Raw genomic sequence first — 22,086 nt, forward strand, 5'->3', positions numbered from 1 at the left:
CTGCACAGAGTGTAAATAGTTTTTACTCCATGACAGAAAAACTGTCCTTGTAAGAATTTCTCCCACCTCGTTTCCGGATTTTCATCACGCTTGTGTTACTGATACTATTTTAGCCTGCCATGGAATCATTTCTGAATGATGTCATCCAATTCAATGAAAATTTCAAGGATTATATGTGATCTCGAACGTATGGACACACAGACAGATATCGAGAGTAGCGAATATTTCTTTTCCTGTTTTTAATAATCAACACCACGTTTTTTATTTATTAATTACTGTTCCATGTAGCACTTGACAATTTCAATATGTAGACATTCTTTTTCTTTTTCCTAGTTGCAAAAAGCGTAAATTAAAAGTAGCTATTTTTTAAACTTTCATTTTCAGTCACTTGCTGTAATTATGTACTGCTATGTAGAGAAACAAGTCTGGTACGCTCTTCATAGTTGTTCAATGAAAAAGTGTATCATTTGTGTATTACAACTTTTAGAAAAATCGCCCCACTTCTTGGGAATTCGACTATAATTGTTAAGATATAATTTTCATTAATTAGAAGCTAAGGTATTTGAATTGACAAACATTTTCATTTATTTACATTTCCAATGTTTTTGCATTTGATACCTTTACAAATTGTAATGACAATGCGTGGTAGTTGTGAACAATGCGCGTATGAATCTCGATAAATATAGTACGCCTATTTTAATGGCTGGAAATTTCGACAGAAATGAAATCTGAATGTAAATCTAAAAAATGATTTTCATTTTTAGATATACATGAGGATATGAATTGCAACGCTACACGTCGGCATGCTTTACATGAAGCATGCTGGCGTGGGGCGTCGCAGTTCACGCCCTCGTGTGTTTTCAAAATGAAATTTATTTCTGAAGTATAATACATGTTACTGAGAAGAGAAAAAACAAAACAATCTGCACAAAATTCAATCTTTGATCGTAATAACGTTCTTTGACATAATCAATACCACACCAACAACATATACACAGAATCATTGTTTTAGGACGAAAATGAAGAGCCCTCGAATAGATTTACATGTCTCTGATAACCCGGGCTATGACGTCATACCACATCTAACCCAACAAACCAGCCAAGAGATTTCTGATAAGTTATTTATAAACACGAACGCGTGCTATAATAACTTCAATAAATACATATTTTATGCAAGATGAGTTACGTAAAGCAATGCAGAAGAATGCTCAGAGGCAATTATGTGAAGTAAATCATTTGTAGAAATATGCAGGGCGGAGGAGGGGGTGTTTCACAAATTTCTTGCCTAGCTAAAAGCCTTTTCTATTTAATAAAGAAAGAATTGCAGATGCTAATGTTACATATTTTGGGATAATGGCGAGATTAATTCTGTAATATCGTTAATGACGATTTCATAAATGTGAAAAGATTTAGGTATCAGTGAGCCTCGCTCCTGTAATCGACTTTTTAGTTCTCTATGTAGCACAGGAAATGCGGCATTAGACTAATGGCTCCAGTTCCTTAAAATTCCATTTTGAGTACAATATATTGAGTCACGTTGAGAAGTGTAAGGGTAATTACAGAGTAAGAGATTCATTGGAGCGGACGGCATTTTTCGGTTCAGCTGGTCCATCACGTTTTGCTCAATAAATATCTAATCATGATAATTTTAGTTTTTGATAATCATTTCTTTAACGACTTCAAGTAAACCCAAACTACAGGCAATGATATCTCTTGGGTTCGAATTACCGTATATACATGTAACAGTAAACCCATCATTGCCTGAAGATCCACTGGAGAAAGCAAAATTATCGACAAGTCAATATTTACCTACTATGCTAGTATATTCTATGCACGATCAAGTCACTGATTTGATAAAACAACATACAGAAAAGAGTAAGAATTTAGTACCTTTTAGATATAGTTTCCCAATACATTTCATCCCTCTGCGTAAGAATTTAGTATCTTTAAATACAGTTTCCCTGTACAGTTTACCCCTCCGCGTAAGAGTTTAGTACCTTTAGATATAGTTTCTCTGTACAGTTTATCCCTCCACGTAAGAATTTAGTACCTTTAAATATAGTTTCCCTGTACAGTTTATCCCCCCGCGTAAGAATTTAGTACCTTTAAATACAGTTTCCCTGTACAGTTAATCCCTCCTCGCAAGAATGTAGTACCTTTAAATAGTTTCCCTGAACAGTTTATCCCTCCGCGTTAGAATTTAGTAGCTTTAAATACAGTTTCCCTGAACAGTTTATCCCTCTTTGGCCACGCTATTAATCAGGGAGTCGCGGTTTGAACAGACTTGAACTTGTACGATGTAGAGCATCTTTCCTGTAAATAATGACAATTCTGGTGCAGTGGTTATGAGAAGATTTTGTAAGACACACACTTAATTTTCAGTTATTCAAAATCATGTCCCTTTTGGAAAGGGGTCTGGACTTTCATTGAACAAATTTGAATTCCTTTTACCCGAGGATACCTTGTGTCAAGTTGGGTTAAAATTAGCTCAGTGGTTATGGAGAATATTTCAAAAGACATCACCAAATTTTCACTATATTACAATTATCTCACCTTAGAAAACCCTTTATTCTAACAAACTTGAATCCCATTTATCCAAGGATACTTTGTGCGAAGTTTGGCCAAGTGGTTCTAAAGAAGATTTGTAAATATTTCCCCCGTTATACTCCTATGGAGAACTAAGCACCCCTCCTGTGGCCCTATTATTGGTCCAGCGGTCACAGTTTGGATAGACTTGAATCTTGGCGTATCTATAGAGACGTTACTGTCAGTCACAATGTCGGTGTCCGGACGACAAAATCTAAACACATGCAACCAAAGGTGTGGGCGTTTGTTTAAATTTTTAATCCTTTTTTAAAATTTTGCTATTTCAGCGAATAATAATATTTCTCGAGATATTATTCCATGCATGAAGAACTTTATTGACTATAACCATGCACACATTTTTCACGCCCTGGAGCAGACAGCACACACAAGTTCCCGCCCGTGTACGTATGGTGGACATTTCAATGATCCACATCTGGCCTCCACATGATGAAATAGGTAACCATTTTTATTTGAATGACTACCATATATTATGTCGGGTATTTTATCCACACACGTGTACTTTGTTCCAGCATGGTAGTCCCAATGTCCCGCCATAAGATACCCACTATATTCCAAGTTCCATCCTTTGTAACAAGTTTTCCTTGCTTTGTAATGAGAAGAGATGTGACTAAATGCGTAAAATATATACCAGAGATATGTAGGATATCCCATGGTTTGTGGTTAATATGGTACCTTCACACTCACGGATTTTTCTTACGGATCCTTACGTATTCCACAAATACGGATTATTACGATTTAGACACTTTTTAAAAAGAGCTATTTTAAAAGAACGTTTTAAGAGTATTTACTGGCCATTTACGGTTTATTACGAGTTCTTGCGATGCATTTACGGCAAACATTTACGATTTGTTCCGAGTGAACACAGATAAATACGAGCAATTTACGATATTTTACGTGCTTTTTAAGGATTGTTACGAGTATATTACGGAAATTTACGATTTAGTTTAGCTTTTACGTGTACATTACGAACGTGTTGTTACGAATAGTTAGGAGTTAGTTACGATTGTTTACGTTTTTGACGCAAGTGTTCGCAATTGGCTTTGTATCATCATTAGACAACTGACATTAATGTGTAACTTCTTTGATGTCTTGATAACAACTGAAAGAAGCTGTCAGATTTTGCGTCTTTTATACCTTTCCTTAATCGTAAAGTTTAAGTATGTACTCGTAAAGTAATCGTGTCTATACGTAAAGCGCTCGTAATGACTCTGAACAATCCGTATTTAGCGATTGTAACCCGAAGTGAATGAAATCGTAAATATCATTTAGGCATTCGTAATAATCCGTAAACAACTCGTAAACTATCCGTAATATATCGTAAACTAACCGCAAAGGTTCGTAAAAAACCTTTACGAGTGTTTTACGGATTCTTACGAGCAGTTTACGTGTTCTTGCGACCAGTTTACGATACTTACGGATTGTTACAAATTATTTACGGGTCATTTACGGAAAATGAAATCCGTGGACAATCGTGAATTATTTTTTTGACATGTCAAAAAAATTGTCCCTACTTTCACGGATCCTTACGAGTGTGTGCGAGTTGTGTCGAATTATTAACGGATACCGACGAGTGATTTACGAATGCTTGCGATTGACTACGAGTCGGAGATCCGTAAGGACTCGTAAGAAAAATCCGTGAGTGTGAAGGTGGAATAAATATGATAGAAAACGCACGAGTTGGATATACCGGTAAATCATATCAAAACACAAACTATGGGAAATTCGTTTTATCACATGTTAACCCCCACCCCGGTTATTCATTTACGTTACTCTATTGTTCGGAATTTTGTTTCCTGACATTTCGTAAACAAACTACGTAAAATCTAAATTTTTAGTATTAAAATTTGTATTTGTTAAATAAATACTTACCTTTATAAATTTAGATATTCACCTGCTTGCAGTCTTGTATCGGAAAAAAACCATGTAATAAAAAAGCACCCTTTGTGACCCGCCACCTCTGACATGCTCAGAAACCAACATCCGGTATCATCTATTCTTTGACATAAAACAAAAAATTAGAAGGGGGATGAAGGGGAGGTGGGTTGGGACCTCTGATTTATAAAGGTAAGTATTTATTTAACAAATACAAATTTTAATACTAAAAATTTAGAATTTATCACAATAAATACGTTACCTTTATAAATTTAGATAAGCAGAATTCAAAGTAGAGCTGAATCCCCCTGAGATTGGCAACTAGGAGGAAAAACCACTTTTTGAGCTGAAACTAGAGGTCCAAGCGAGAACAAACTGTCACTATGAAGGGGCATAGATCTAAGGTAATGGTTATAAAAGGTACTATCAGACCTCCAATAACCAGCTGACATTATTTCCGACATAGAGGAGGAATTGAAAATAGCCCAGGAGCAAGACAATGCTCTAATTTCATGTGCCTGAACTTGAACACGAGACAAGGCTTCTGGAGATGAAGATTGGTAAGCCATCTTAACAGTATGACAAAGCCAAGTAGAAATAGTCTTAGCCGAAATATCCTTTAGACCTTTCTTAATAGGAATGAAAAGTCTAGTAGAACCAGTAGGTCTGAGCGTTGACGAAACAGAAATATATTTCTGAAGTGTACGCACTGGACATAAATCCTGATTACCTAATGATTTAGGTAGAGCAGGAATAACAATAGGTCCAGAACCTTTGTCTGATAACTGATTCTTGGCTAAGAAAGATGGATCTGTCAACAGAGTAACTGAAGAATTATCTGCAGAAAATCTGAGACAAGAATCTGCAATGGAGAAAGCATGAATCTCACTCCTTCTACGACCAGAAGCTAAAGCTAATAAAAAACAGCACTTCAAGGTCAAAAACTTAAAGGAAGCTAAAAATAAAGGTTCGAAAGGAGGAAATTGTAAAGTCCTAAGAACCAAAGCTAAATTCCAGGATGGAACCAGCCTACGTTGTCTAGGTCGTTCCAAACAAAAATTCTTGACCATGAGGGACAAGAACTCATTCTTCCCAAAATCAGGACCTCCTGACAAAGCTATAGTTCTGGATAAAGCTGAACGATAGCCCTTAATAGTAGAGGGAGAGAAACCTTTGTCTTCAAACAGATAAACTAAAAACTCAGCTAACTGTTGGACAGTAACTGCGAGAGGATCAATTTCCTTTGAACGACACCAAGAACAGAAGATGTTCCACTTAGAGTCATAAATTGCTCCTGTAGATTTTCTGACTGAACTAGAGATACGTTTGGCTGCTCTGTCAGAAAAGCCATCCTGTCTGAGAGATTCCCTGACAGTAACCATGCGTGTAGATGGAGGTTGGAAAGATTCTGATGAACTTTCCTGCCTTTGAATTGAGACAAAAGATCTTTCCTGAGAGGAAGCAGAATTGGTCTCGCACAACACAGTTGAAGAAGATCTGGAAACCAAGATTGTTTTGGCCATGCTGGAGCAATAAGAATGGTCTTGCAAATTTCTACCCTGATTTTGTGTAAAATCTTGGGAAGGAGGCGAAAAGGAGGAAACATGTAAGAAAACATCCCCTTCCAATCGAAAGACATTGCATCCACTGCTAAAGCTTTGTTGTCTGGAATCGGAGACACAAACGTTGGCAGTTTGCAATTCAGATGCGTAGCAAAGAGGTCTATATGAGGACGATCCCACTTGAGACAGATCTCCTGAAAGACTGCTGGATGTAACTCCCATTCTGTATTCACTGGATGCAGTGACCTTGAGAGAGCATCCGCTACTAGATTCAGATTGCCAGGAACATGCCTGACTGACAAGCGAATTCCCAGGGAACGGCAAAACAACAGAATTTCTTTGCACAGAAGGTAAAGAGACTGAGAATGTGTGCCGCCCTGATTCTGCAGATAAGCCACTACTGTTGTATTGTCTGTGGCTATCATCAGAGATTGACCCTGAACAAATTGGGAAAATTGTTTCAATGCCAGAAGAACAGCCCGCATCTCCAGTAAATTGATGTGTTCTGTCAACTGGAGACCGGACCATATACCTGATGCCTCTCTGCCCTCCAGGGTAGCTCCCCAGCCTGTCAGAGAAGCATCTGTAAACAGGGTCATAGAAGGAACTGGGGGGTCTAGCGAGCAACCTATCATAACATTCTCTCTCACTGACCACCACAGAAGATGAGGATACAATCTGGGAAGAATGGGAATAACAGCTTCCCACTGTTGTGAGGCTGGTACCCAAAATTCCAGAAGATACCACTGAATGGGGCGAATATGAAGACGACCTAAAGGTACTATGTCCATCAGAGAAATCAGAAAACCTATCAGTTGTAGAAACTGGCGAGCTGAAGCCTGTTTGGCTGAAAGTAGTTGATCCAACAGATACTGAAGCTTGAGAAATTTCTCCTCTGGAGGAAGAACTATCCCAAGATCTGTTCGAAATTGTTCCCCTAGGAAAATGAAACTCTGACTGGGAACTATCTCTGATTTTTCCCAAGAAATAAGGAAACCCAGCTTCAACAGAAGATGAATAACTCGATGAGTATGTTGATGAAGAAGGTTGAAAGAAAAATTCTTGATCAGAGAATCGTCTAGATATGTATGGATGAAAATGGACTGGGAGTGTAGATACGCAACCACTGTTTGAAAAATTTTTGTGAACACTAGTGGAGCAGTAGATAGGCCAAAAGGCATTGCCCTGAAAGCATATACCTTGCCCTCCCAGACCAGACGAAGAAACTTCCGATAAGCCGGAGCTATAGGGACATGAAAATAAGCATCCGTCAGATCTAAAGAAGACGTCCACATCCCTGTATGGAGAGAGGTTCTGATCGACCTGTTGGTCTCCATTTTGAAATGTGGAATCACCAGATACTGATTCAGAAAAGAGAGGTCCAACACAGGTCTCATTTGTCCATTCTTTTTGGGTACAAGAAAGAGACGAGAGTAGAACCCCCAACCTAGAGGTGGACTTACTTCTTCCAATACATTCTTTTGGAGAAGTAAAGACACTTCCTCTTGCAACAACAGATTTTTCCGCGGGTCTCTGGTCATAGAAAATTCCAGAGGAACCGCAGAGAGAGGAGGCTGTTCTCGAAATTGAAGCTCTAAACCCCTCCGTAGCACAGAAAGAACCCATTTGTCCGAAATGAGACGGGACCAATGAGGAAGAAAAAGAGAGAGGCGTCCTCCCACAGGAAGATGAGGAAAGGGAACACCTACTTCCTCGGAAAGAGTGGATTGTGCTACAGGAGGGGGGGAGGCATCAAAACTGAGATTTCTTACCCTTGGCTACTTTGGGTTTTTTATTATTAGATCCCGAAGCCGATGGGAAAGAACGATGCTCATTACTTCTCTTAAGATTATTTGAACCTTGCAGAGAAGAGCCAGATTTAGTAGCACCTTGAGACTTACTTCTAGAAGAGTCTGATTTAGAAGAACAAGAAACACGCCTAGAACTACCATTGTTGAGTTGTACATCTACTTTAACAGTAGGAGGTTCTTTGTGTAATTCCTCTTGTAATTTGCGTAAAGAGATGCCAAATAACTGCTCTTTATGAAGAGGAGAAAAAAGTAGGTTGTCTTTAAGAAACTCAGAGACGTTAGATTTTTGAAGAATCTCTTGTCTCCTAGCTAAAGAAAAATTGGCAATAGTGCCAAGATTCAAGAGCTGAGAAGTGCAAAGACATCTATCTACTTGGAGAAGAAAAGAACGAACATCATCAAATTCTTCGCCCTTATCTTTAAGAGAGGCACCTGCAGCAGCAAGAAAATGCTCCGCATATTGTAAAGCTGCGGCAACACCCCGAAGATTGTTCTCCGACCTAGAATAAGAAGTCTGAGATAACTTGACCCCCTCAGAAGACTTAGTACCAAGAAGATTGGAAAAAGTCTTATCAAAAACAGGTTGAGATTTTCCCAAGGAAACATCATGAATATCAAAATACTTCATTCTAACCTTACCAGGGAAAGAAGATGTACTAAAAGCCAGATTTTGTCTAACTAAATTAGAGGCCTTATTGGAGGACATCTGATCGTCGACAAGATGAGAATTAATGGAAGCCAATGCAGATTTAAAATGACTAGACTCGGGAAAAGAAGCATACGACTTAGAAGAATCTCTCACAAGACCAGAGCAGGACTGAAAATCAGAAGGTATGTGAGAACTCCTGGGAGGAGAAACTAAAGAATCGTGACCTGACAATTCTCTACGAATTGCGTACACTTTGTCTTTCAGAGTGAGATTCTCTACCGGAAGTTGCTCCTGAGAAAGCCCAACTTCATCGACTGAAGGAACCGGAGATAGGCAATTATCGCTCAGAAAAGATGCCTCTTGACTACTTGGAGCCAAAGATAATGAGTCAACCTCCTCGTCCGCTTTATTATCAAAAGCGGGCCGAGGGGTGACAAGAGCAGCCCCAGGAACAGTGGGGGACGTAGCTGATTTGCTTTTTTCAATCAAATCTAGTCTACGTTCCACTGTCACAAATTTTGAAGAAATAGAAGCCTCCAGTTTCTGAATAGATGAAACCAAACATTTAATTTCGTCCTTATTGGAGGACTCCATTAAGTTTGGTTTACTAACAAAACCTTGCCCTGTCCACACAGGTTGAGTCGAGTAGGGATAAGGTGGCACAGAATACATGGGATGAGGAAATCTAGCTGGCCACCTAGACCGATAAAACGTCTCCCTACGATTACCCGAAGGAAAACTCTCAGGGCGAGAACTAGCCACCGGACTACCAGGAGGTCGCGTAATAGTAGATGTAGCTCTAATTTGACCTACCGAAGTAACCGGGGTAGAAGGAATTCCTGGAGAATCCATGACATTCCCATAAGAAAGAAAAGGGTCAGATTCCATGGGACCAAAACTTCTAGAGTCAACAGAGTCCCAATACTCTCCCTCTACAGCAATAAAAGGTAATTTAACATTTTCACCTTCATTCGCCATAATGCTTAATAATGTAATAAAGTAATATCAACAAATACCATGCAATACTTAGCCAAAATAGCAAGTAGAAAAAAATCTTTTCCTCCTCGAGAAAAACGTGACTGCACTCCACAACGGCGGAAAAGAAAAGATGAAACCGGATGTTGGTTTCTGAGCATGTCAGAGGTGGCGGGTCACAAAGGGTGCTTTTTTATTACATGGTTTTTTTCCGATACAAGACTGCAAGCAGGTGAATATCTAAATTTATAAAGGTAACGTATTTATTGTGATAAATTTGGAATGTGCTACACGGGCAGATGAAAACAAGCGGTATTCTCGCGAGATTATACTTACTTGGGTGAAACGTCACCAATAGATAATATATTTCCGGAATAATTGTTGGCGTATAATACAGCATATTCAAATTCGAAAAATTAATGTTAATAAAATATTTTCTAATAGATATAAAATACCTTACATATCCAATTACATTACAAATTTGGCTAGGTACATTTGGAATGAAATTACACGGTATTTTTGGTAGGCTTTATATCAGAGACATATATTATTTTAGGGCTAATATTGACTATATAAATCAAATTTTTTTCTTCAATACCATATGCAAGAAAGTTGCCAGAAATTTTACTGAACTTCCATTTTTGTTGCACATAAGAAGACAGACAGATGGCGTGGGGTTTTTTTCTGAAGGAAGGGGGGGGGGGGTAGCAGAGGATAACTCGCGATTGTCTAAAATTCTTGACTATCAAACGAAAATAAAAAAAGGGTCCAAAAAATCCATAACAGATGTTCTCTATTCCAAACTTCAACACCATACATGTAAAGAAGGGGACGGATTCATCCTACCATGCAATGTAGGGGGGGGGGGGTGTCAGCCAGTATATCATAATTCGCAAGGGATGATAATTTACTATGCTTGTGAATATAATGGAAAATTCAACTTTTTGTTGACCGTGGTAAAACGGATTTCTTTTAGATCCAGTGGTACGGTATGTATTAATATCTCACCAGAGCTCATAGAATGTAGAACTGACTTCATAATGACTTATGAAGATGATCGGTGGGGAAATAACATATTCTGGTGATATTACTGGTTATTCAGGTATATATTTTGTAGACAGTGGAGGGGTGGTGGTGTGTACACAACATCTGTACAGTACACTACCCACTTCACGTGTCTGTGCATTATGCAAGCACTAGTTTTTGCACAGCTTTATAAGACACTTGAAAGATTGCATTGAAGATAATGGCAGGGATGTCACTTAGGATCAACAAGCTCCACTTTTAATTTGGTGTCTGTGCATCAAATAAAGTATTTCTCATCTCCCACAAAATCTTTAAAGACAAACACTATAAAAAGAGATGGGAGATGTCTCTCATTATTCATGGAAATAATTGTCATTAACACTATATTCTTTAGCCCCTTAACTGGCCCTGTGAAATGCAGAACCACATGACATCTACCCTTGCCCTTGGTGACTAGGTATACAGACTGTTGAATAGCAGTTGACCTTTGCTGTTCACTACAACAACCTTTTTCAAGACCACCAATTCTTTTAACACAACTTCCAAGAAATGCAATAAAATGGGAAAGTCTAACAGATTGAAACACACAAGAGTCAATGTACTATAATCATGATTTTATGCTTGTTTATAAGGAACTCCTTGAGAGAAATTAAAAATATTTTTAATATTTATGATCAAGATTCCTTATAGCCAATATTCTTTCAAGCTTAACAAGGTTATTATGATGTGCATTGAAAATAGTTATTCTTAAAGGGACATTAGCTGCCATTTTGATACCAAAAAATTAATTAAATGAAATTTGCTCCATATTATACATGTATATTTCAGTGATAACACCAGTATTTAATTATTTCAAACACCTTTTAACCCCAAAACAGGCACATGAATGTGTATGAATATCACATGAATTTTGGTAATTAAATTATTATTGTCTTGCAAGACAATAATTCGTCCTTATGTATTTCTATACACTAAAAGTGACAATCTATTGTCGTTTTATTAGGTTTCTCATGTTTTTGTACAAAATAAATATTATTATTAGGCATTAATATATATTCTTATTGAGAGATTTTGAATAAAAAGGTTGCCATCACTTTCACAGCTAATGCCCCTTTGACAAACTACATAGCATATCATAATTAACTTGCTGTTAATGAATATGTAACTCTTAAATTAGGTTAAGAGAATTTGATACCAAAGTGCAGAATATTATATTGTAAAATGTACAAAGGTGCAGCCTTGAAATTTATTAAACATAACAATAATATGATTTCACAAAGTGTATTAATCAGTAATTGACAGTATCACTTATACCCTTCATAAATGTATTTTAACATAATGCATTTAGTACTACTGCGTGCTGGATTATTTTTCAACCCCATGTAAATAATGAATTACATTCAAGGGCAACAACTCTTCTAGACACATATTCTGTTCTGAACACATTCTCTTCCATAGTCATAAGATATACATCATCATTTAAACTCATGTGTTAACATGTGCATACCATAGGAAAAGATTTCACACACATATATCATAACCTATTATCCAATGTGGAGATGTACATGGACTCCAAAGTTTAGATATTGTATGTCTAAAAATATGTTCATTTGAAATATTAATAAGTACAAATGTACAATGTCAGCTACAATATGAGTTGAGGATTTTTTTCAAGCTTTTCATAGCAAAATCATGATGGTATGTAAATCTATCCAAATACATAAGGGTCTTAGTACAGTTTCCAGCACATCCATTCATATTCCTGGTCATTCTATCTCCAACAATCTAGACATTACTTAGTTCTCTCCATGCCAAAACACATAGGACCGAGACTCTCTCCAATCCACTCTGTTCTATTGCTACCATCTTGATCTCATTCAAGTTTCTCCATTCTGCAATCTTTCTTTCTGCTTCTACTGTTCCTCTCCAGGTTGTTTTCGGTCTCTTAAATGCCCTTTTCCCTTCTGGTGTCCAACCCAACGCCATCTCACTGTCATTGTCACCTCCCCTCCATAGCACGTGTCCTATATAGTTCCATGACCGTCTCCTCGGCTCATTGTTTATTGCATTGATGTCAGTCCTGGCTGCCACTTCCTGTTTTCCATAATTCTACTTTATCTCCAGTATCCTCTGCAAGCATCTGATATGGTAAGCATCTATTGACTTTTCACCTATTCACCTTCCAAGACATATGGACATGCAAAATTTCTGAAAAAATAAATGCAAATATACCCTATGATAAATTTTAAATACATGCGTCTTAAACAGTACAAGAGGCCAAAGAGCCACATCGCTCAACGGAGTCACCTTGGCCTTGCCATTGTACAGCTGTTGTGATTTTAAAAAGATTTCAGTCTTTATTCCTATGAGAAATGTTGATCCCATATTGTGGCCCCAGCCTACATGAGCCCCAAAGGATCACAACATTACTGAAAATGAATTCACATTACACAGAAATGCCTCAACACCAATATGATCGACAAGATCTTGCTGTTCTGGATAAGACCAAGGTCACAACGTAATTAATCATGGTACATGCATGATACAAAAGATCTTGACATAAGAAATCTATATACAAAATATGAAAGCTCTGTCTTAAATAGTTGAGATATTGAATAGGTCAGATTTTTATCAAAAATAGGTCAAACTTCCAGGTCAAAGTCACAAGATCGAACACCGTTGCATCACATGAAAGATACATTTTTATCCATTCTTCAGCTTTCTGGAAATGTCATTTTGGAGTTTCAGACAGGCTTTGTTTCCTGAAATAAACTTTAATTTAAAAAAAATGTTTAGAATTTCTGACTTAATTTTGAACTACATGTATTTGGAATAAGTAAATACTTGTAATGTTCAAGGGACATTATATGGAACGAGCACGCAGGATTTTAATATCATTTATATGTATATACTTAGCTGTTACCTTCCCATTGTATGTGTCATGGAAGGATGGTTGTATAGGACATCATCTGCTGATTCACAATGGCCTTTCTTGTTTTTCCTTGATATTTCGAGTTGTACTCCCTTTTCATCTCAATTACATTGGTTTCCATCTCATGATCTGTCTGAATATTGAAACTGTTATAAGATTTCTCATATGAGTTAAAATGTAGATATTACTGGAGACTATTATTTTCATATAATTTTTCCATTTAACAAGCCTAAAAAATCTTGTATGCAGATGCTTTGTGTTACCACCATGGTTTTGACTTTCAATTCTTATTGAATCTAATCTGGGTAGATATACAGTTCACGCTTGCCTTTTATTAATTATGTTGCATCAAAATTATTTGCCTGCATCATTAAAATTGCATGTGATGCACGTTATACTTATAAATTACACCTTCTTTGAAAAGTAACATAAAGTCAAATGTCATAGTAAAAAAAAGATAATATGGTAGATCCATGAAAGTAGGTTCAAAGTAGCTATAATCATCTCCATTATGATAGGATAAACTTCCTGAAGCTGGAATATTACAAAATTTTACTTATTAGATTTAGAGTTTGATACAATCTTTTTAATAGATAAAAAACACCCTAGACATTTGTTCCTTACATTTATATTTCCTAGTACCTTAATATGCTAATTAATACATGCAAAGGTAGCAGTATGTTCACTACATTCTTTGGTTGTGTGGCACTAGCATCTATTGTTTTCAAGATAAAAGATCTCCAACACCAGGGACTGAATCTTCATTTTATGCCATAAAGTATTACATGTAGTTAGGAGAAACAAGTAATGTATAAATTCACTTAATTAAAGAAAAAGTAATTAGTTAGTATGATCTATCTCTGAATACCATAGAGGCATAGCAGGGTTGGGCGGTTAAAACCGCCCCCGGTTTTAACCAGTGGTTTTAACCATCCCGGTCAATACTCCCCAAGTGGTCAATAATGGTCAGTTGTGATTTAAACTGTCCATTTTCCTATTTTTGTAAATTTCTTGCAAAGATAAAGATAAATTAAGTCTTTTCATTATATGGATCATTGTTGATTAATATTTTTCATTAGATAATCAAATGTAGTTTCATAAGTTTAATATATTTGGTTTGCTAAAACTGACCGAAATATCTTCAGTACCTACCAGAGGGTCACAGTTCTATAACAAAGCTTGATTATTGGAGACAGACCTCTTAATATATGTACCTGGACAGATTAAGAATAAAAGGTAGCTGGACATTACCTGAGCCCAGGAAGCAGAGTGGACAGGTGTTAATAAGCATAGGCTGGGACCAGAGATGACCAGTGTACCTGTTATTGTTATGAAAACATCATTAACCCACCCTCAAATGTTTATTCAACAGTATTCAACAGTTAAAATGAAGATTGATGAAACAATACTTATACTAAGGTAGTTCTTGTTAAATTAAGGAATTTGAACAGAAACTTTTACATCTCCCCAGTCAGTCATTTGTACATTATTTATGTAATATTATGACTTATAAGTATATTATATATACCAAACAATTTTCAATCGACCAGTATTAACCAGTTTTAACCAGTATTGACCACCGGCCTCATATCGACCACTTTTTTGCCAACCTTGCCCCGGGCATAGACATATAACATGTATAACAGATATGTTATCCGTTATATGTCTATGTGAATACATACTGCAACTTTGCATTCTGAACAATTAAACATACACATTATATAATTATACAAGTCCATATTGCTCTTTTTCCAGCCAATTGTGCATTTACTAGTTCTGGTATTCATGCTACAACTGATAAATTTGATTACATTTTCATCTCAACACTTTAGCTCCCCCCCCCCCCCCCCTTGATGTCCACTCCCCCAAATCAATGTCTACTTTCCGATTATTTGTTGGGGGTTGGACGAAAATACAATGATCATTTCGATGTAATGGAATTGTCAAACCAGTAGGATAATTTGGTTCAGACAGTGAGTTTTGCATTTCATTCATGCATAGAATAGCCCTACTTACCTGATCTCACCTCTGATATGTCCAGGGATCTATGTTTGCCCTACTTTCAGTTTTCTATTCTTCATGGGATTTATACGATTAATCGTTGTACATTATTTTCACTGGTCTACATAACGGTAAGAAATAAATAAAGAAGATTTTCCTTCAACGTATCCGCTTCGTTTGTTTATTGCCGCCATTGCGCACAAGCATTCCGGATAAATACTAACTACCGGATACGTCTCTTTCATTTCGCTCATTTCCGCGCGAGACCATGGGTTGTTTTCATCTGCCCCAAACTTCTACCAGAGTTCGTTTGCTCACAAATTCACTATTCGTAGGCACTGTGACGTAATGAGGCCTCGACGGGGAGTTTGTCATCTGCCCGTGTAGCACATTCGTAAAATTGACGTTTGTTTGTGACGTTACAAACGCAATCGTAATTACTCGGCTATTTCCGTAACTGCAAAATCGGTTACGGAAAAAGACGTGCTCGTGATCCAATTGGTTACAAACGGTGTAGGAAAACATTTTTAGTGTAATGATTAAAATTTATGTTATAAGTGATATCCACTGGATAAAGGAGTAAACATGTGATAAAAATCTTTATCTCATACGTGTGGTGTATATTGAAAGTGAGATAAAGCATTAGCTTTATCACAAGCCCGTTTGATAAAGCACTTCCGGTCCGAACTACTTTTGACACTGTCCCCGCTTGGATGACATTTTCTGTGTTTATGCATATCCATGCATGAAATACATCTTGTAAGGCGTAAAACTTATTATTCTGTATTTATTTAGAATTTCTTTTATAGCAAAATTAAAATGATGTTGCCCCCACTGACATCTAATAAAAGTTACCGGCCACAAAAATGCCAACTCGGTCTGTAACTACTCAAAATTACGATCAGAAAACAGAAATATGTGCACACTATTATCATCGACAACGAATCGACGGCCTATTGGACAAGCCTAATCGAAAGTACCTCGACATGCTGCGGTACCAAGTATTCACAAGCAGTCTCTTTTTTCTGGAGCATATTACATGTAACAAATCCCAACAGCTTTACTTACTAGGCTAGGCCCATTTAAAGTGGCTCAGGATTTCCTCTCGCCCTTAGATCCAAAGAAACTACGTAAATAAAATCCAAATGCATAAACACTTCTACTTTTCATTGTAAACTGTTGAACATTCTAATAACGCTGCATTCAAATATTACTTTCATTGATCGTTATTACACGTTTATTTCAAAACGACGACGACATCAAACTTTTATCAGGTCAGGCCTACGTCAAAAAATAAATACTCGGTCAATAGTTGTTACTTTGTTGGAATGGCAAAACCATTATTAATTATAAAATATAATCCCTTCTAAAACAATTTTTATCCATGTTTTCTTTATAACAATGACCTTTTGTACTGTATAAGCGCACTATTTTTTCCCGCGTAAGGTAGACAGATTAAGCACGACGTCTGAACCACGGATTCAAAGCAAATTCAATCAGCTGTTTCTACCATACTGGGGATCATCTCAAAATTAAGTGAAAAGAAGACGTATGAGATAAATAGAACATCTATGATTGCGTATTTTGATATTTGGTTTATCCAACGAGTTGATATGGTGTATTTATTCGCTCGGCAAGCCTCGCGAATAAATACACCATATCAACTCGTTGGATAAACCAAATATCAAAACACGCAATATAGATATCCTCTATTTATATGGGTTTAGTTGTTTTAACATAGTTTTTAACAATGTTCTCACGAAAGTATAAACAAACCATGTACCTGGAAAAACCTCCACAACAGATCTACCGTGACTGAGACAGACAGCACACGGTACATCATGGTTAGAAATGTGACGAAAGAACGAATTTGTCTCGTATTCTGCTCCATACACTAGACCTCTGTAACGATCAACCTTATTGTTGTATAGTCCCCATTCCGGATCCCTTGGTAAACAAAGAGGTTCAACAGCCGCTCCCGAATGGTAAGAATGCGACCCACCCACAAATCCTGTAAAAAGAGTTTCAAATTTTTCCCCGATAAGTATTGTCCAAATTATATTTTGCAAACTTATATGCCTTGCCCAAGGGTGTTGATACACATTCTTACAAAATATCAAGCATTTCTGTTTTTTTGGAGTCAAAATGATTTCATTTTATTTCACCTGCCAAAATAATTTGTTTTAATTAGGCAGAAAGAAATTGAGCAAATGATTTTTTTTTTTAGAAACTTCAGTTAAGTCCTCCTTAAGAGTGTTTACCAGAGTGAACTAGCTCGGCTTTCGAAGGACAGGTCTTCTTTCCCCACCTTGTGTAAACAACGTTCTTGATTGCGATTCTCGTGGCTGTAGCATAAGAAATAACTGTTTTTAGGAAAACAGAATACAATCTCTAAATAGAATGTATTAGATCTAGACGTAATTCTAATTCAGAGTCCCCAACACGGCATATAAGGAGATGTTACATACATAAGGAAAGAAAACCAAGAGACAGAGTTAACATGAATTGAAACAGGACAGAATTACATTGACAAGAAGGAAGGAGTCATTGCACCTCATATGGCTATAGTTCAAGTAAACAAAAGGAGCTGTGATCTTTAAGCTTATGAACATACATATATACCCATATATATACGGTTGTACAAGTATTAAGGTGTACCAAGTTTCAATAGTCTCATGGCCTCTTCCGTATCATGCAGCATGGCATTACCAAGTTGCCGTTTTTGTGCTTCTCCATGGTGATCTGCTTGGACAGGTGGCTGCTGCTCTCTTATGTAATCGTGTATGACATTTTTAGAACCTTTGGATTCTGTCTCAGCGCGTGAATCATAGACCAAGAGTAGCAAAATCAAGATCGGTATCATCTCAGCTGTAATCTAAATAATACCCCGAGGATCAAAATGATAAGGATGATGAACCAATTATGACAGTAATAAATGATGACACAAAATATTTTATCACATATTTACTCCTTTATCCAGTGGATATCACGCATACGATATTGTTCGTATCCCATAGGAGGTGTTCCTACGCCGCGTGACGTAATGTGCATAGGAACTGGATCAGGGTGACATAATTCCCCCCAAATTGTAAAAATTGATGAAAGTGGCACAGTTGTTGTTTTAAAAATTCTTCAAAATTTGAAAACAATGAATTTATATGTAAAGTAATTAATTACGATGGAGGGAGCAGACCGGTCATTTCCATTATCTAGCCTAGTTAATACATGTAGTTATCTCGAAAAAGTGAAACAGCCTGCAGCTCTGCGTTTCATACAACCCCTGATCATATTTTGTATTGATCGTAAAATATTCTCAATGGACAAGGAAACAAAAATACATTGAAAAGAAATTTCATTAGAAGACATGAATTGAAATCGTTTTTTCTTGAAACTCAGAATGAAAACCCTCGTCAGAACTGATCATGTCTTACTGCGTAATCTTTCTGAGTGTTAGAAAACCCGATATTTCACATTAGGAAGCGAACACACTAAGATCTTTTATATCACATATTTACCCATTTATTTAGTAAATGAAAGGCGAAGATAACGAACAGTGACCAATCTCATAACTCCTATAAGCAATATAAAATAAAGAGTTGGGCAAACACGGACCCCTGGATATACCAGAGGTGGGATCAGGTGCCTAGTAGGAGTAAGCATCCCCTGTCGACCGGCCACACCCGCCGTGAGCCCTATATCTTGACCAGGTAAACGGAGTTATCCGTAGTCAAAATCAGTGTGCCAAGAACGGCCTAACAATGGACATAAAACACGTCAGACAGCATTTGACCCAATGATAGATTGTATTGGCAAACTAGATCTTTATAACGACCATATAATTTGCGAAATGCTGACTTTAAACGAGACTGTTGGAACCCCTGCACCATCAACTTGTTTGTCAGTAGCCTGCTTCGATTTAAAAACTGACCATACGCAGAACAAGCTCTTGCGTATCGAATCAGTTGAGAGATCATAGAATTTGCAAAATACTGACTTTAAACGAGACTGTTGAAACCCCTGTAACATCAACTTGTTCGTCATTAGCCTGCCTTGATTTGAAAACTGATCATGCGCAGAACAAGCTCTTGCGTGTCGAATCAAATGAGAGACATAAGACCATATGCAGGTGATGATGGAATATTGCTACATGAATATGGGAAGTTGACGATGGAGAAGTTGAAATCATCCCGTTTGTCACAAAGATGAGTTGTTAGATTGCCGTTAATATCTACTTCCAATAAAATATCTAAGTATGAAGCAGAAGTGAACGACTCTGTGGTGTCTTTTATTTCGAGTATCAACTTTCCAACTCCATGCACCAAATGAACCCGGGATACGCTACGTTCAACTGCACACAAAACCATTCCATCACTTTTTAATAATACAGATGTAAGAAACACCAGCACATGTAACAGTTGTTTCAAGCTTCACAACTCTCCATGTCACAGGAAACTTAAAAAAATCTCTGAATAATGTTATAGGCCTACATGGTGGAAAATTCATCATCCAAATTAATCCCCCCAAAATGGGGGGGGGGGGGGGGGGATGACCGTGCGGCATCTATGATATAGATTCGGATGACTAAATTATTCAAGAATAATCACACAATTGCAAAGTAAAATGTAAATGTTTTTCTCATTAAGAATGATCTTATATGAATTGAACATTGTGTCAGTCAATATTCATTTTTATTTATATTTCCCAACGAACCATTTGTAGCCGCATAATGTTAACGTTACGAACGTACCTGGTAGTTACGGTTGATGTAAACAAAACAGAATATTTTTGAAATGCGAATTCCAATCTAATTAAAATCAGATCCTAAGATACGCTCACAATTGCTACAAGCGCGAATCTAAGAAGTCTGTTTTAATTAGATTGTGCGAATTCAATTGTCTATTAGGATAAAATATGTGATGGAAAAAACCTCCCATAATTTGTGGTTGGATATGATATCCAACTCGTTGTGTGTTTTCTATCCCCTTGCCAAGATCGCACAACTCGTTGGATATTTAGTCATATCCAACCACAAACCATGGGAGATCGTATATTATCCTATACAGTAATGTACACATAGAGATTGACTGGCAATTTTTAAAAACGTTTATTCATCGGGAAAAACTATTATATTTAGTCCTAAGAAGCATCTTAGCATGTTGTCCACACACTCTCTACCTTCAATGATATATTTGCTATCATTATCAATGAGTATTTCATATGAATATTACTCACTTCCTGGAGTAGTAGCTTAGTGGAAGAGTGTTCGCTTTGTAACCGGGAGGTCGTGAGTTTGAGCCCCGTCAGACCTAAGACGTAAATATAGGTAGTGATTGCTCCTTCGCCAAATGCTCGGTATTTAGAGTGAGGGTCACAGGTCTTTCGGATTTCGTGTCGCGTTAGGCGTTTAGGCACATTAAAGAACCTAACTCCTACGACCGTAGGCGCTAAGCATAAATCTAAAGTAGTACTTTACCGACAGCTGGTGACGTCTCAGTATGAGTAAAACATCCTCGTAGGGATATATAAAACAAAAAACAGAAACAAACAAACCACCTGTTTCATTTTATCTGCTGTAGGTGTACTGTATCGATATCGTTCATGCAAGTTTAGCATTCATTTGTACATCACGGAGTTATCCAATTAATATGTAAGTGGATATCAACAATAGTACATATATATGATGTACTTCATGGACTTTTATTGACGTAAATATATTTGCTATACTAATGACTGTTCGTTATCTTCACTTTCTCATTGAAAACTTTTGGAAATGCCAACTGTATTGAAAGACTATGCAGTCGCGGATCTAGGAAATTTTCAAGGGGGGTTTGAACCAGAGGATTATGATATGTATTTTGTAATATTTTATCATTTGCATGGGGTTTTATAGGTTAGCTACGAATGAAAAACACCGTTTACAACAGAATTTAAAATATACAAATACTCCAGTACCATACTCTCTCTCTCTCTCTCTCTCTCTCTCTCTCTCTCTCTCTCTCTCTCTCTCTCTCTCTCTCTCTCTCTCTCCCCAATGCTATGTCAGAAGTTGTATAGGAAGATTTTAAGATAATGTTTTCCTTTTATAACAGATTTTTGTTCTCGTTGATGAAAATATCTTAACATATATCATGAAAAATAAAAATGTTCAGTCTTGCATTTCAAAATCAAGTTTATACAAATAAACGTCTACTAATGCATCCAAACCTTTTTAATCACGAACAGTTCTCAAATATGGACAAAATCTTACTACGTGTTATTCGTTCGCTATATTGCGAGTAGACATCATTACTAGTAAAAAAACGTCTTGAAATCATGCAGTCATTTAAATAGATTCAAAATTTAGGGAACTCCAATCCTTCAAAGGGCTTCAAAATTTTTTGTCATGAATTCTGTCGAAAATTATGTCAGACGATGGGCTGAATATGAAGGGAAGACCTTGACATCTTGTCAGAATGGATTAAGATTATAAGAGGGATATTTCAATCTCGTATTACAAATTATTACTATTACAAATGTAAGTACCATCTATCCTTCTTTTACTTTTAACAACATAGTGTTAAGGATCAGAATAACCCAAGTCCAGTAAATATGAATTAAAACACAATTCAAAGATTTAGAAATATACATTGTACTTACAGTAAAATAATCAAC

At 36.8% G+C, this 22,086-nt stretch overlaps 1 protein-coding gene and 1 long non-coding RNA gene across 2 annotated transcripts; both read right to left on the reverse strand.

Moving 5' to 3' along the window:
• Positions 1–983: 983 nt before the first annotated feature.
• Positions 984–20,885, reverse strand: LOC125660325 (uncharacterized). Its single transcript, XM_048892134.2, has 5 exons — positions 20,668–20,885; positions 18,094–18,310; positions 17,697–17,780; positions 17,219–17,446; positions 984–3,191 (listed from the first exon to the last, which is right to left on the reverse strand). Exons 2-5 carry the CDS (start codon positions 18,296–18,298, stop codon positions 2,947–2,949), a joined length of 762 nt encoding a protein of 253 aa, XP_048748091.2. The 5' UTR covers positions 18,299–18,310; positions 20,668–20,885; the 3' UTR covers positions 984–2,946.
• LOC130050347 (uncharacterized) lies at positions 11,737–15,767 on the reverse strand. The gene is made up of 2 exons (XR_008798779.1): positions 15,451–15,767; positions 11,737–13,567 (listed from the first exon to the last, which is right to left on the reverse strand). It is a non-coding gene; the product is annotated as an uncharacterized LOC130050347 (long non-coding RNA).
• Positions 20,886–22,086: the final 1,201 nt, after the last annotated feature.

This window comes from Ostrea edulis, chromosome 9 (genome assembly GCF_947568905.1).
Source record: "Ostrea edulis chromosome 9, xbOstEdul1.1, whole genome shotgun sequence".
Classification (NCBI taxonomy): Eukaryota; Metazoa; Mollusca; class Bivalvia; order Ostreida; family Ostreidae; genus Ostrea; species Ostrea edulis.